Source organism: Hibiscus syriacus, unplaced genomic scaffold, assembly GCF_006381635.1.
Source record: "Hibiscus syriacus cultivar Baekdansim isolate YM2019G1 unplaced genomic scaffold, ASM638163v2 tig00116959_pilon, whole genome shotgun sequence".
Classification (NCBI taxonomy): domain Eukaryota; kingdom Viridiplantae; phylum Streptophyta; class Magnoliopsida; order Malvales; family Malvaceae; genus Hibiscus; species Hibiscus syriacus.
This window is the reverse complement of record NW_024063485.1, coordinates 941,513-958,994: the sequence shown is the minus strand read 5'-3', so window position 1 is coordinate 958,994 and position 17,482 is coordinate 941,513. Positions and strand designations below refer to the sequence as shown.

General features: G+C 35.9%; 1 protein-coding gene and 1 pseudogene across 1 annotated transcript; one reads left to right on the top strand and one right to left on the bottom strand.

Annotated features, from left to right (window-relative positions):
* Positions 1-9,425: 9,425 nt before the first annotated feature.
* LOC120189806 (uncharacterized mitochondrial protein AtMg00820-like) lies at positions 9,426-10,386 on the bottom strand. Its single transcript, XM_039192990.1, has 2 exons — positions 9,976-10,386; positions 9,426-9,794 (listed from the first exon to the last, which is right to left on the bottom strand). The coding sequence occupies exons 1-2, from the start codon at positions 10,384-10,386 to the stop codon at positions 9,426-9,428; spliced, it is 780 nt and encodes a 259-aa protein (XP_039048921.1).
* Positions 10,387-13,205: 2,819 nt separating this feature from the next.
* On the top strand, positions 13,206-17,201 carry LOC120189786 (annotated as a pseudogene).
* Positions 17,202-17,482: the final 281 nt, after the last annotated feature.

Genomic DNA, 17,482 nt, shown 5'->3' with positions numbered 1-17,482 from the left:
AAAAACAATTATCTTAGGATTATTTTATTTATTTTCTTTGTTTATCCCTTAGGCTTTGAGAGGCTATAAATACTCACTTGCGGTAAGACTAAACTCATCATTCGGATTATAATATTCTTTTCTCTCTAGTTTTTATAAAAGCTTTCTCTTTTTACTTTTCAAGTTCTTTTCATTTTCTTTTATTTTCCAAGCTTTGTTTTCAATTGCTAAGTATGACTTTTGTCATGATTAGCTAAACTTTTCATAAGCCGAGAGCTGTCGCAATGACTCAATTCCATCGGGAGAATTAAAACATGCCCTTAATATCTTCGGAATATCTCTCAATCTCTGCGCTTATTTTTCAAAATCAAAACAGTTTTCAAAATCAAAGATCGACTTTGGTCAAGAGGTTGTTGCGATTAAATGTGTGGGAGGAAGATTCGGCTTATAAAAAGCAATTCGACTTTCTGGGAACACACTTGGCAAGATAGCTTCGCCAAGAGGGAATTGATATCGGAATTGATGGTTATCAAAGCAACAATTCGAGTCGGACGCCATGAACTTAAACGGTAATTGATCTACGACAATTGATATTGTTAGAATCAATTACTGAAGTCGGAATCAAAGATTGCCTTGGGTATTCGGTATACAAGATAGAGTCACGGGGATAGCCCTTGTAGACAAAGTAACCGACGTGAATCTCGAAGAGAAAACCTTATTCGATGATCATAACGAAATTGAGTCAAAGCAAAGCTTGAGGCTACTTTTACCGTATTTATTCACAATCTTCATCTTCTTATTTTTACTTTAATTGCTTTTACTTATTTAATCACTTTTATTATTTTAATATTTTCTTACTAAAATCCCCCTCATTTTTACTGTTTCACGCCTGACATAAATAAATCAGACATAAATTTATAATTTTCTAAGTCCTTGTGGAATCGACCCTTACTTCTTTTTACTATGTATTTCCTTTATTTATTTATTGAGAATAAGGAATTTATTTTGACATCCAAAATGACAGTTGTCAAATTGGCACCGTTGCCGGGGACTTTGCCAAAGTTACTAATTTTTGTTTGTTTTTGATTTATGACCAGGTCTTATCCGGGAGAATTAGTGGAGTACGACCCGGAGATTGAAGCCAAAGCTAGGAGACTCCATGTACAGATACTTCAGGAAAGAAGAAGACAACAAACAAATCCAAAAGAAGTATCGAATTCAGGTAATATAAATCTGATGGCCGATCTTACTATCCGGGAGTTAGCCGCGGCTCCTACTGAGCAAGGGCCTATGTACATTGATTTTCCTCAAGGCGAAACTCCATACTAGTTGAAAACCGGCCTTATTCATCTCCTCCCTACATTTCGCAGACTACCAATCGAGGATCCATATAAATATCTCAAGGAATTTCATATGGTATGCTCTAGCATGAGACCACAGGGAGTAACCGAGGACCAAATAAAACTTAGAGCTTTTCCTTTTTCATTAGCCGATTCGGCTAAGAAGTGGTTATTTTTATCTTCCTCATAATTCTGTTACTACATAGGCTCAAATGACTCGTCTTTTTCTTGACAGGTTTTTTCATGCGGCGAAAGTAAGTGAACTACGAAGGAGAATACTTGGAATCAAGCATCTTGGTGGAGAGTCACTTTACGACTACTGGGAGCGGTTTAAGAAGTTATGTTCTAGTTGCCCACAACATGCGTTAACTAAACAAACACTCCTTCAGTACTTTTATGAAGGATTATCTCCCCTGGAAATGAAGATGATTGATGCTGCCAGTGGTGGAGCCTTGGTGAATATGACTCCTACTGAGGCTAGAGACTTAATATCGACGATGGCCGCAAATTCCCAACAATTTCGCACAAATAATGAACCTTCTCGAAGGGTTCATGAGATAAGTTAATCTTTCTTAGAAAATAAAATAGACAAGTTAACTGAAGTCGTAAACTCTCTTGTTGCAGGAAAGACAGGACAAAACCGATCATGTGGAATATGTGCATTACTTGATCATCCAACAGACGGTTGTCCACTAATTCAAGACGACGCAGCAACTCAAGTCAACGCAGTCGGAAACTTTTCGGGAACTCCCCAAAGAGCTTATAATCCTTACGGTAATACATACAACCTAGGATGAAGGGATCATCTGAACTTCAGTTATGCTTAGAACCCGAGACCGAATCAAGACTATCAAGCCAGACCTCCACCACCACAACAACCGCAAAAGTCATCATTAGAATCGATTATCAAGAGGTTAGCACTATCCGAGGAAAAATTCCAAACTCGAACTGAAGCCCACTTCCAAGATATGGACAAACAAATAAGCCAACTGACTCAAGCCGTAGGGAGATTAGAGTCACAAAGGAGGCTATCATCACAAACTGAGCCGAACATAATAGAGAATGTTAGCGCCATCACCGTCTGAAGTGATACAATTGTTGAACAATCAGACCCAAAAGAAGTAAGTGCAAGATCCCAGAAGAAAGATGGAACTTCAAACTCCCAAAGGGAAAGAAAAGAGAATGATGAAAAATAAATGAACGACACGACGCCATCCCCTTATGACGTGCCACTGCCTTTTCCATCGACGTTAGTTAAAAAGGATAAAAAACTGAGGAAAAGGAAATATTAGACGTACTTTGGAAGGTGAAAGTTAATATACCTCTTCTTAAGGTTATCCGAAAAGTTCCAAGGTATTGCCGGTTTTTGAAGGATCTCTGTACGACTAAAAGGAAGCTTATCGGGGTCGAGAAAGTGGATTTAGGTGCGAAAGTCTCAGCAGTTTTCCAACGACCGCTTCCACCGAAGTATAAAGACCAAGGTATGTTTTCAATACCTTGTAAACTTGGTGAGGTTAAAATCAAGCGAGCTATGTGCGATCTAGGTTCCTCTATCAATGTAATGCATCTCTCCGTTTATAATTTAATTTCCACCAAACCTTTGAAGGAGACGAGAGTTACGCTTCAGCTAGCCGACAAATCAATTATTTATCCTGAATGACTCATAGAAAATGTTCTAGTAGAGGTAGAAAACTTAATTTTCCCTACTGATTTTTATGTGATTGATATGGAAAATGATCGTAGCATCATTGGTTCTGAAATCCTCCTCGATCGTCCCTTTCTAAGCACGTCAAATGCAAAATTTGACATTCGAAGCGGTATTCTTACTATGGAGTTCGACGGTGGGATCTTAAAATTTGATGTTTATAAAGCAATGAGATATCCGGATAACGTACATAGTATCAATTTTGTTGGCATTATTGAACTTGTTGATGATGAATCTAACTTTGTTGATGATTTATACCAGAAATCAGATGATAAAAAAGACGACATAAGAGAGTTGGAAAATATTTCAGTTGTCGATTCAGATTTGATCTTAACTCCTTTAAAAACTAAAGATTTACTTTCTCTTTTGCAAGTACCAAAAATTAAGTCGAAACCATCGATGAATCATTTGAAGAAATCAATTTTTGGTAAAAAAAAGATGTTTTGACGACCATTCTCTTCGACAATATTCTTAATTTGGGAAATATCCGAAGAAATCTTAATGAAAATTTTCGAATTTCTCATAAGAAATTTCTTAGCTGGAAAAAGTGAATAAAGTGGAAATGTCTGTCACGAAACCTGTAGTATGAATCAGGTCGTCAAGCTAACGACGTTAAACAAAAATGCTTCATGGGAGGCAACCCATTGTTTATTCGTTAAATTTTTATTTTTACTTTTATTCGATCAAGCATGTTTAATTTAATTTTTATTTTTATTTTGCAGGTATCGGATATTTTTTCAAACTTAAACGTCGAAGAATTGTGAAATTTCCATTCGAACAGTGCCAAATTCGGATCCTACAGCGCAGTACACGATCGAACAAAAAGAAGAAGAAGTATGTGCGCACCGTTTCATTAACGGCGCACATTAGCAAAACTCAAGGAAGGCTTGGGCGCACGTTAGCAAAACTCAAGGGAGGTTTGGGCGCATGTTAGCAAAACTCAAGGGAGGCTTGGGCGCACGTTAGCAAAAACCAAAAACAATTTTCGCACCTTTTGTCTACTTTATGTCGCCCACACTCCCCAATTCCCTCTTCTTACTATGTCATGGGCCCTATCCCTATTATCACTCAACTTTTTCAAATTCCAAAACACTTGTTATCATCAAACCCCAATCTACATCAATCAACTTTTCAATTTTAAACTCTCCTTTATCCCAAAAAAAACCCTCATTTACTTACAATTCAAGCACCCCACGGCAGTAACCAAACTTAAACCCACCCCCTTTCATCTTCTCCAACTCGATAGCCATCCCTAAACAAACACAATCGTCGCCCCTTCTTCTCTAGGCATCACCGAACCCTACGACTTCGCTAACAAGTTCCCATGCCATCTGCTCCTCTCTACTCCACGATGGTGCGCACACAAAACCGACCCGACAACGTCAACGTTCCTCCACCCCGGACCAAGCACTGTTCGTCATTCCTCTTTGCTGCTCTCATCGTCTCCTTCATTCTAATCCATGCCAACTGTGGCGACCTCTTCCTCTCGACCACGCCTACTGGATTTCCATTTTGTTCCAATCATTCAGCGACAACGGATAATACTCCTAAGGTAAACTCAGATCCTATTTTCATTCAACTATTACTAATGTATTATCTCGTTTTACAGGGGATTTAGATGTTGGTTTTCCACCGACAACACCACCTGATAATGTTTCCAATTCACGACATCAATCCGGGCAGCCCACTTCTACGTCCGAGCACATCTCACCGTAGCCGAGGCCGTGGCCGACACTAGACCAGGGGAGTACTCTATTCATTCTCTTGCACTTTTTTTCTTTCGTTTTGGGGCAAAACGCTTTAAGTGAAGGGGAGTAAAGTGTAGGATTGAATTTCACCTTGCTTATATTTATGTTTCAATGCTAGTATGTGTTGATTGGATTTGTCAAAAATTTCATTAATTGTCTTTGTCGTGTTGAATATTGTTTGGAATGCTATGCTTGTTTGGGAACACATGATTGTTTAAGTTAGGATGTTCTTGATAGCGAATAGCATGAATTGTAATAAGTTGGTGCTTTTGTGATATTATGCCTTTGTGGTTGAAATGTGATTAGCTCAATGCATGAAACAATCTGGTGAGATTTGAGCCTTTAGGAGTACTCGATTCATTCTCTTGCACTTTAATTTCTTTCGTTTTGGGGCAAAACGCTTTAAGTGAAGGGGAGTAAGTGTAGGATTGAATTTCACCTTGCTTATATTTATGTTCAATGCTAGTATGTGTTGATTGGATTTGTCAAAAATTTCATTAATTGTCTTTGTCATGTTGAATATTGTTTGGAATGCTATGCTTGTTTGGGAACACGTGATGGTTTAGGTTAGGATGTTCTTGATAGCGAATAGCATGAATTGTAATAAGTTGGTGCTTTTGTGATATTATATGCCTTTGTTGGTTGAAATGTGATTAGCTCAATGCATGAAACAATCTGGTGAGATTTGAGCCTTTACGAGCATATCATTTTTCTCTCATTTTGTTGGATTGAGTGTGTCAAATTTGGCATTGATATTCTAGAACCTGCATGTTGAATATTGTTGAGATTACACATGAACATGATGCTTAAAAATTATTTGGGCACCTTAGGATTAACCATCTCGTTTCCCCACAAATAGCCTACCCATGCATTTTTCCCCTTAGTTAAACATTTTTGAGCCTATTCCCGCTTCTTTGTTTTCACCACATTTATAAACCCGAGCCTTTTTGTTTTATCCCTATTTTTTACCTTTTCAGGACAAGTGAATAATTTTACCATTGTATGCTCCATTGAAAAAAAATGTTGAATGCGAAAAAAAAAGTTGTTAAAAAAAGAAAAAAAGACATGAAAAAATGGAAAACAAAACAACAAAAGTGTGAAAAAAAAAGAAAAAAAATCAAATGCATTTTATTGTTTGACAATTCGTCTTTTATTCTTGGTGTGCTTAATGTTTTAATGGAGTTGAGATTATCATTTGTTAGTTTCAATGCCTTGAATATTTAGCCATATATTTAGCATTTTCCCCACCTTTACCTAAGCCCCGTTACAAATAATAAAAAATACTTTGATTTATGCATCGTGCTCTTATTAGTAGTGGAGATTTGAATTACTTGCAGGCTTATGGTAATATCGTGTCAATTCTGACATTGAGCGTTTCTTTACCCCAAACACATTGAGTGATTTGAGTGAATCCCGGTAATGTGTTGAGTTATGAGCATTGAGATTAATGAATGAATGGATATTACAATTGCACTTTACTTGTTCTAATTGGTGATGTTCAATTGATTGATTTCTTGACTTGAATAATTATTGTGTTCTCTACCTTGCTTCCTTAAATGTGAAACTTGACAAAAAACGGTAAATGAAATTTTTGACTAGTTTGATTAATCATACTTGAGGAAAAGCATGAGATAAGTGAGGAAGAATTTGATGAGTGTTCAGAATCATTAATCTTTGCTCGTTATTTCTTCAGTTTTGAGGAATTATTACTGCTAAATTGGTCGTGTTATACTTGTTTATGTACAGGTCCTGGCTTTCCAGAATTTGTGACAAAACGGGTGAATTCTGTATTTTTTTATTATTTGGTCACGGCTAGAGACATGGGCACGACTCTGGGCATGACGCGGTCTAACGTGGCAATTTCTAGAAGGTCCAATCAGCGACGGTTTCTAGAAGACTTTCTCCGTACGCCTTCTGGAAGATGGACGAGCAGAGTTGCATTAAGAGACTAGTTTAAGTTTGAATTTAAATTTGAAAAACAATTATCTTAGGATTATTTTATTTATTTTCTTTGTTTATCCCTTAGGCTTTGAGAGGCTATAAATACCCACTTAGGGTAAGCCTAAACTCATCATTCGGATTATAATCTTCTTTTCTCTCTAGTTTTTATAAAAGCTTTCTCTTTTTACTTCTCAAGTTCTTTTCATTTTCTTTTATTTTCCAAGCTTTGTTTTCAATTACTAAGTATGACTTTTGTCATGCTTAGCTAAACTTTTCATAAGCCGAGAGTTGTCGCGATGACTCAATTCCATCGGGAGAATTAAAATAGGCCCTTAATATCTTCGGAATATCTCTCTCAATCTCTGCGCTTATTTTTCAAAATCAAAACAGTTTTCAAAATCAAAGATCGACTTTGGTCAAGAGGTTGTTGCGATTAAATGTGTGGGAGAAAGATTCGGCTTATAGAAAACAATTCGACTTCCTGGGAACACACTTGGCAAGATAGCTTCGCCAAGAGGGAATTGAGATCGGAATTGACGGTTATCGAAGCAACAATCCGAGTGGGACGTCATGAACTTAAACGGTAATTGATCTACGACAATTGATGTTGTTAGAATCAATTACCGAAGCTGGAATCAAAGATTGCCTTGGGTATTCGGTATACAAGATAGAGTCACGGGGATATCCCTTGTAGACAAAGTAACCGACTTGAATCCCGAAGAGAAAACCTTATTCGATGATCATAAGGAAATTGAGTCAAAGCGAAGCTTGAGGCTACTTTTACCGTATTTATTCACAATCTTCATCTTCTTATTTTTACTTTAATTGCTTTTACTTATTTAATCGCTTTTATTATTTTAATATTTTCTTACCAAATCCCCCCTATTTTACTGTTCACGCCGGCATAAATAAATCAGATAAATTTATAATTTTCTAAGTCCCTGTGGAATCGACCATTACTTCTCTTTACTATGTATTTCCTTTATTTATTTATTGAGAATAAGGAATTTATTTTGACATCCAAAACGACAGTTGTCACTTAGCAAAGCTATGAGAGAGAGGATAAAGCATAGAATAACGAGGTTGTGTTTGTAAACTAGCCACAACTAGTGTTGTAGTGTTGTAGTATTGGGGGTAACGTCGTTGTAACGTATTTTGCCTCGTATTAATAATAGTTTGAGTTATAAAATATCGAGAGCCCATCTACGCTTCCAACAAGTGGCATCAGAGATTGGTTCGAGTTTAACGTGGTGGAAAAAATGGCCAACATGATTCAACCACAAATCCCAAAATTGACAAAGACAAATTATGGAAATTGGAGCATACAAATGAATGCGTTACTAGGCTCCTAAGATTGTTGGGATATCGTCGAGGATGGTTGCACCGAGCCTGAAAATGCAGTAGCAGAAGCAACCTTGACTAATGAAGAAAAGAAGTTATTGAAGGAATCCCAAAAAAAAATAAAAGAGCGTTGTTCTTTATTTTTTAAGGAGTAGACGAATCTACCTTTGAAAAAATTTCTGATACGAAAATTGCAAAACAAGCGTGAGAGATTTTGCAAAAATATCTCCAAGGTGTCGAAAAAGTAAAGATATACGTTTACAAACTCTTAAAGCTGATTTTGAGATGTTAAAAATGAAAAATATAGAAAACATTGATGATTGTATTAGCCGTGTAAAAGTGGCAGTGAATGAAATCAAAAGAAATTGTGAATCACTCGACGAGGTTAGAGTTGTGGAAAAAAAGTTGCTGTCATTGACAAGGAAATTCGATTACGTGTTTATGGCAATCGAAGAATCGAAAGATTTATCCCAAATATCGATCGATGAGCTTGTGGGTTCACTTCAATCCCATGAGCAAAAAATGAAACAAATGAAGATTCTGAAAATTTGGAGCAAGCTCTACAAAGCAAGATGAATGTCAATGAAGGAGAAGTTAGCAGCAGCTACACACGAGAACGAGGAAATCGTGGTGGTTATCGTGGACGAGGATTCAGAGGCCAATGTAGAGGCAGATATCAACAAGGAAATAAATCCCAAGGAAATGAAGAACCAATTGGAGATGATAAGCGAAGAAAAGCTCGAATGGAAAATCAAGTTTGAGGGGGAGTGTTATAAATAAAACTTGATTTCTACGAAAGTTGAAATTCAAACATGACGACAAACACTTGGCAATGAGGAAAGTGATTTAAAAACGTGGCAAGCAACCAACATGGATGGGAAACTTCTTGAATTACTTAAGGATTAAGACAATTATTCAACATGTGGAAAATAAAATGGATAGACTTTGAAAATTCAAAATTGCATGGAATTAAAGCACGACAAGGAATTGTCTGGCAGCAGTTCAAGGCGGTTTAATTTCCTATAAATATGAGATGTACGAAAGATATGGGATACAAGTGAGATAAAATGAATGAGTAAAAAACTTATAAAAACAAGGACGAGAAATAGCTTAGCAAAGCTATGATAGAGATGATAAAGCTTAGAAAGTGAGGTTGTGTTTGTAAACTAGCCGCACCTAGTGTTGTAGTGTTGTAATATTAGGGTAACGTCGTTGTAACGTATGTTGCCTCGTATCAATAATAGTTTGATTTGTAAAAATTACCAAGAGCCCATCTACGCTTCCAACACAGTGTACCTCACTAGGTTCTTGAAGAAATTGGGCTACCTTGTTAACATCAAACGATATGTTTGGACGGGTATGACATGTATACTAAAGGGCACCTACCATTCTACTGTACTGTTGAGGGTCACTTAATGTCCGCCCTTCATGCTTGCTCAACATAGTTGATGTCACCATGGGTGTAGATGTATGATTACCATCAAGTAACTGATTATTGTGCAAGAGCTTAGTGACAAACTTTATTTGGCTAAGAAATAAACCTCGATTTGATTGGTGCACCTCTATGCCAAGGAAGAACTTCAGTTGACCGAGGTCTTTGAGTGAAAATTTCTCTTGGAGTTTATGAATTGTCTGATCTGTTTCCTCCTGTGAGCTCTTAGTCACTAGTATGTTGTCTACGTAAACTGCTACATATGTAACCATTCCATCATTTGCACGCACAAATAAAGAAAAGTCAAGCTTCGTGAGGATTCAAAGCCTAAGCCATACAAAACTCCTGAAGCTTGAGAAACCAATTTCTTAAAGCTTGCCTTAAGACCATATAAGGCCTTTTTCAATTTGCACACTAGCACTTTTCCATCAGATGAGATTTCTTCAAACCCTGGTATTTGATGCATATAAATCTACTTACTCAATTCACCTTTAAGGCATTGTTCACATCAACCTGCCTTATCTTCCAGTTATATGTTACAACCAAAGAAAGCATTATATTTACAGTAGAGAATTGAACTACTGGACTAAAAGTGTCCATCAAATCAAAGCTTGATATTTGATAATACCCTTTTGTTACCAATTTGGTTTTCAACCTTTCAACTGAGCCATCTGCATTCTTCTTAACCTTGAAGAGCCATTTACAACCAATGGCCTTCATTCCAGCTGGCAGTTCAACAATCCTCCATGTATTATTGGTCAGAAGCGCATTATACTCAGATAGAACAACATCTCTCCAGTCAGGGTACTCAAGTGCAACATGAATATTAGTAGACAGTTCCTTGTATTGAATCGTGTAAACCTTCGTTTTGAAGATTCCATGTTTGCTTCGTGTAGTCATAGCATGTATATTCCTTAGCATTCTTCCTCAGACATAGATCTGAGTTAAGAAGCATAATAAATAAACAAAGGATTATCTGAATTAAGTGTTAACATATATCTTAAAGTACATAAAACATCATAATAATTAAAGCTTAGAAACATAGATGACAAACACAATATTTTTGTTCTTTGGCACAACATTCTCAAAATTCAGGCAATACTTGTGACATTTGTCGCTCCAGTATTACAATTATCATTCTCTATTTCCTCCAAGTGAGAGCGCTCTAATTTAAATTCACTACTACCTACATGTATAATAGAAGGCAAAACTAATAGAAGTTAGTAATTAAACTTTAATAAGATAATTAAGCACAATTTTACAACTAACATAGACTAAATAATAATATTACCTTTAATATATGTCCAAAGCCAATTCTGAACACACAATAATGCTTCAAACGTCTTCAGAAGTAGTCAACTACGATAAGGACCAATTACTCTTATACAATATTAAGATTTATAAATTAGTCTCTAAAATTATACATAAATTCATAATGGTCCAAATTTAATGAGTATTTAGTGGGCGGGCGGATGTGGGACAAATAAGGTCTCAAACCCATCACCCGCCCACTACTCACTAAAGTTATACCCATCCCCGCCCCGATTGGAGCGAGTACGGTGTGGAATCCACGAAATTGTACTCGTTTGTCATCCCTAAGAATATGAAACTTTCTATATTTTATGGGACAATCTGTGTTTGGCCCTTTCACTCTTATTTTTATTTCAATTCAGTCCAATTTCGCACGAATTCTTTGCTTTTTAGCCTTTTAAATTTTTAGATACTTTCGATTAATTTAATGTTCTATTTATTTATTTATTTATTTATCAATTCATTATTTTTATTGTTTCATATTTTGAAGAAATATCATGTAGTTTTACAAAAAAAAGTTTATTTTTATCTTTTTAGAAAATAAGATAATATTTTTTGCTATAATAATTAAAAGTGTAGTGTTAAAATTGACTAGATTTAGCTATTTAATGGAGTGACATCCTTTTTTAAAAAATGGGTGAACCTTTTTTCAAATTTATTGAAAATGAATGTAAATATTTTGTTTCCAAATAAGTTCACTCTTTGAATGAATTTACATTCATACATTAATTTAAGAGATCATATATTAAAATTATTTATAAAATATATATTTTAATATGTTTTATTTTTTGAGTTTCGTGAGGTCTTTCTAATCTTCTTCATGTTTAATCCCTTCTCGAACTCATTTTTGACACACAATATAATTTAAATATTATTTTATAAAGATTATACCAAATTTTCAACTTGACTAATAATTATGTCATACAAGTCCAAGTTTAATTTTTTATATATTTTGCTGGGGTCAAAGATTATTATTCAAATACTATTTTATGAAAAATATATTAAGCCTATAACTTAATTTAGTGTTAAGTCTTTACAGGGGTCATACCCTATCTTATCACATTTTTTCATATTTTCAGCATTCTCTTAATTAAAAATGTTGATATTAAGTTAAAATAATATGTGAATATATTAACTTGATTGTTGTTGGTATATAAAAGCGTATTATATTAATAAAAATTAAATTTTATAGAGTGTATTATAATTTATTTTAAAAATAATTATTTCCTTACCCCTTTAAGCTACCAGCAATATTAGTGAATAAAAAGTCTAAAAATGTGACTCTAGAAAGGAAAAGGGGTGGGTAGGGTTCTACACATGATTTTCAGAACCGGATCGGTTAGTAAACCGGTCATACTATTAGTTCATTGGTTCAACTGATCGAATCGGTCCGATCGGCCGGAACAACCGGACGACGTCATAATTATTTAAAAAATTAAATAAAAATACCAAAAATATTTAATAAAAAATAATTTTTTATATCACAAGTTATATTCAAAGCAAGTCATAACATATAAATTAAAACCAAAATCAAGTGAAACAAAATGATTCAAATTAACTACAACATAATATTTAAGGTAAAACATATTAAATAAATATAATATATAACTATAATTAAAAATAAATTTGTGCTAAAAAATCATAACAAAATGATATTGTTTGGTTTAATTTTTTTAAAAAAACAATCTCACATAGCTAAGAAACATAGAAGAACATCCTCAAAAGTCTAAAGAGTAAAAATATGAGAACAAAACAATCCCACATTGCTAAGAAACATAGAAGAGCATCACAACTAACTTCTATAAATAATAGAGGTAATTTGACATTCAAAATCATAGAGCCTTTTGGTGAGCATTGAGTGAACTATTCTTTCACTTCAATCAAGCTCGAATTTTAGGCTTCAATTGAGCTTCTAATTTTTTTTCAAGCCTTTTTGAGTTTAAGTTTTAATATTATATTTCGAGTTCGAGTTGAACTTGATAATTTTAAACTTGTGAGTTTGAGTGGAGTTAAGCTTACTTTTAAAGTTTTCAAGTTCGAGTCGAGTCAGCAATACTTGAGTTCGACTTGGATCGTTTAACAAACGACGTTTGGTTTAATTTAAAAAAAAAAAAACAAAATTTTCAATTTTTTCTGGTTTTAAGTCGGTCCGGTTCGGTTCGAATAGTTCAGCTGTTCTGACCAATTTACTAATAACAGTTCAACCGATTTAAATTAAACCGGACTAGATAACGATTTTCGGTTAAACTGATTGAACCGATCCGATCCAATTTTCAAAACAGAGGTTCTACAATAGAAGAGCTTTGTTCCTTGGGTCCCTCAGTTTCAAGGTTTTGTTTTTAATCATTTATTTGTTTATTATATTGTTTGTGTTTATCTTTGATGGATGTTGCATTATTTCCTAAAGTTTCTCTCTTTACCGTGTCCTTGTTCTTCTAGTCTGTTTCTTTCTTTCAAACTAGAGAGCAGGACAGATATTTCTTTTCCAATCTTAAATAATCTTCAATCTTTTTCTGCTCTTTGTTACAAATCTTGTGAAGGGGTTTCTGTGAACAGGACCCTTCTATTGGTTTGGAGTGTTACTAATTTTTTAGCTTTGTAGTTGATCTCTATTGAAAAGAAAGTGTAGATTTAGGTAAAATGGGTAGCGGTTATTTTCCCTTGGAAAGTTGAAGATACATACGTTCATATATACAGATTAATTTCTTTGGCGTTGATTGAGATTGGTACTTGGTAATGCTTTTTTTTATGCCAAAGGTTTTTTCTTTTCACCTTTGCTCCTTGATCTATTATTGACTTCCTTCTTGTTTCCATCTTGCTTTTGAGTTAGGTGAGCAGAAGGTTGACCCTTGATTCTTCATGTTGGTTTCCTTTTGAAGTTTTTGTTATTAAATTGAAGAAAGTTGGAAGTTTTGTTGAAGAAAGTCATTTCTTCTTCTTGATTTCTTCCTTCTTTCCCTTGTTTATGTATGATAAAGTGAAAAACCATTACTTGATTGTTGGGGCTAAAGAGGAAGATTGAAAATTTTGGATGTTAGAGCTATGGGTGTTTTAGATCCTGAAATTTAGGAAAGCTGGGTTCATTTTTATAGATCTTGAATTGTGCCAGATGGGATTTTGTTGTCTTTGAAAAGGAATTGGCTTTAGGAAATGAATATTGGAGCTTTTAGCTGTAGTTTGGGGGTTGTCTTTGCTATATTGGTTGAATACAAAAGTTTATATTGGGGGTGTGGGAAGTTTGGCATCTTAGTTGCATGGATTGAACCAGTAGGTCACCTGAGTGACAATGTTAAGAGCATTGGCTCTTGGCTTGTTGACTTCTCTTTTTGTGTTTGTGGTTTCGGTTTCTGGCAGTGACAATGAGTTAGCAAGTTGTAACTGTGATGATGAGGGCTTTTGGAGTGTACATGGCATTTTAGAGTGCCAGAAGGTGAGTGATTTCTTCATTGCCGTGGCATATTTTTCGATACCTATCGAATTGCTTTACTTCATCAGTTGTTCGAACGTTCCCTTCAAATGGGTCCTTGTTCAGTTTATAGCCTTTATAGTGCTTTGTGGATTGACTCATCTTCTCAATGGATGGACTTATTATGGTCCCCACTCATTCCAATTGATGTTGTCCCTCACCTCACCATTGCCGCCCGTCTCTGTGCGACCGCAATTACGCTATTGAATCTGATCCTCTCTTACTCAAAGTGAAAGTGAGGGAGGTTTTCTTGAGGCAGAATGTATTGGAATTGGATCAAGAGGTTGACATGATGAAAAGGAAGAAGGAAGCCAGTTCACATGTTCGTATGTTAACGCAGGAAATCAGGAAATCCTTAGATAAACATACTATATTGTACACCACTTTGGTTGAGCTTTCTATGACTTTGGATTTAATCAACTGTGCCGTGTGGATGCCAAATAAGAATGGGACGCAGATGAATTTAACTCATGAGTTGAAAGCTAGTTCTTCGAGTAGTTTTCACCAATCTATCCCGATGAGTGATCCGGATATGAAGGAGATAAAAGGGAGTGAAGGAGTGAGAATCCTGAGACCAGACTCTGCACTTGGGCTTGCAAGTGGTAGTGGGTCAGATGAGGCAGGCACCATTGCAGCAATCAGGATGCCAATGCTTCAAGGTTATAACTTTAAAGGGGGAACGCCAGAATTGGTGGAGACACGCTATGCCATTCTGGTATTGGTTCTTCCGAGCACGGACTCTAGGAATTGGAGCTATCCGGAAATGGATATTGTTGAGGTGGTTGCTGATCAGGTAGCTGTAGCTCTATCCCATGCTGCAGTTCTCGAAGAATCTCAACGAATGAGAGAAAAACTGAGCCAGCAAAATCATGTGTTGCAGAAGGAAAGACAGACTGCAATGATGGCCGGCCAAGCGAGGAACTCTTTTCAGAATGTAATGAGTTATGGAATGAAAAGACCAATGCATTCAATATTGGGCTTACTGTCACTGTTTCAAGATGAAAATATGCCCTTCAAGCAGAAAAATATTGTTGACACATTGGTCAAAACAAGCAGTGTTCTTTCAACTTTGATAAATGATGTGATGGAGATTTCAGCAAAAGATAATGGAAGATTTCCGTTTGAGATGAGACCTTTTAGCTTACATTCCATGATTAAAGAAGCTTCTTGCCTTGCCAAATGTTTATCTGTCTATAAAGGCTTTGGTTTTGAAGTTGGCGTTCAGAGCTCTTTGCCCGAGCAAGTGATCGGTGATGAAAAAAGGACTTTTCAAGTGATTTTGCATATGGTTGGCTATCTACTATACATCAATAGTGGAGGGGGAACTGTCTTATTCCGGGTTCTATCGGATGCTGGTAGCCAGGAGAAGAACGACAAAATAAATGCCTGGAGATCAAACATACAAGATAATTACCTGTTCTTAAAGATTGAAATCGATATTCATGGGGGGAGTTCCATGGCTGATGCACCAGTCTCAACCAAAACCATTTCTGCTGAGAAGCATAACAAGGATGAATCCAAGGAGAGCTTGAATTTTACCATGTGTAAAAAGCTTGTGCAGGTGAATATCCCACTTCTATTTCTATTTTCCATTCTCGAGTCTATACATTCGTTTAGCTGACTTATTTTGAATGTAGTTTGCAGTAACCATTCTTCCGGTGGAATGAAATTCTGTCGTTAGTATTGTTGTTTTTCAGGCATCACCCGTTGCTGAAAACTTTCAAGGCATCTGAAAGTTTTTCAGATATTTTATTGCATTTTTCGAGTTCACCCCCTAGTTTTTAGTGGTTCACGATTCCTGGGCATTGCTTTGTTCTGTTGAAAACCATTTTAGCCTTCTCTGGTTCTTGTATGAATACGGTAACTGCTTTTAGCCTTTTATGTTGTTTTTGCAATCGATTCATAAGACTTATAGTGTCTCTCGAGTTTGCTTTATTAGGATTGTGGATTCAAAAATATCTTGACACTATAATGAAAGCTTTGAAATAGTTCGATGAGTTTTTTTAGCTTTTCTGACATGCTTGAAGCTATTTTCCGATTTCATATTTCTCTTGAATTAGAATGAAATGTTTTCTTGTCTCTACCTAATGTCCTTTAACCATCGTTTCCTTTTATAGTAACCATGTATTAATTGTATACAACGTTTCTGGTATTTGCAGATGATGCAAGGTAATGTCTGGATATCCACAAACTCTCTGGGCTTTGCACGGAGCATGACACTTCTTCTCAGATTTCAAATCCAATCGTATATCCAAAGAATCATGTATGCACATGGAGACTCTGCCGAGCAATCGAATTCCTACTCCAGATTCAGAGGTTTACGAGTTCTACTTGCTGATGACGATGATATAAACAGGATCGTGACCAAGAAGTTGCTGGAAAAGCTGGGTTGTGAAGTGGCGGCTGTTTCTAATGGATTCGAATGCCTTAGTGCAGTCAGCCATGCTGAAAATTCTTTCAGAATTGTTGTTTTGGACCTTCACATGCCTGAAATGGATGGATTTGAAGTGCGATGAGAATCCGTAAGTTTCGCAGCCGTAATTGGCCATTTATTATAGCCTTGACAGCTAGTGCTGAGGATCATGTTCGAGAGAGATGCCTACAAATAGGAATGAATGCAGTTCTTCAGAAACCTGTTTTATTGCAAGGAATGGCGGACGAGCTCCGAAGAGTTTTGCAACGGACGGGGGAAGGGGTTTGAGGAGTCACTCGTACCTACACCAATGGATTCAATGCTTGGCCTGCAGGTATGGGGATTGGTTTCTTATTTGAGTACCTTACACGTTCCCGGTCGGCTCACTTTTCACAGCACAGAGATCTTTAACGTAGCGTTTGCATTCTTTCGTTCCATGGTGTACCAACAGGTGGACTTTAAATTTTGCTAACCAATTTGCTCATCGCGATTCTCGAGGAATGATTCGAGGTAATATTACGTGTACACTTATTTATGAAACTGAAAATGCATGGAGAGAAATGTATACCATCAATTCCTTTTCTATCTCATACATTATAAGATTTATATCACCATAATATCTATTGATTCTTGGAAACTTTCTGCAGCAAGTTGAATTTTAGATTCTGGAATACCTTTAAAGGTTTCTCGAGCTGCTATGGTTTGCATGTCCAACTTTTACCTTTCTTTTCCCATTGATGGAAACAGTACTCTCATTGATGTTAATCGGTATTTGATGCTTCGTTTATTGTTTTCTGCCATTATTG

Bases quoted from the DNA above. Each gene is read 5' to 3' on its own strand.
- LOC120189806 (XM_039192990.1), bottom strand. From the start codon at position 10,386: ATGACTACACGAAGCAAACATGGAATCTTCAAAACGAAGGTTTACACG. The intron at 9,795-9,975 runs GTGAATTGAGTA...ATCCTCACGAAG, and splicing joins ATGTGAACAATGCCTTAAAG to CTTGACTTTTCTTTATTTGT.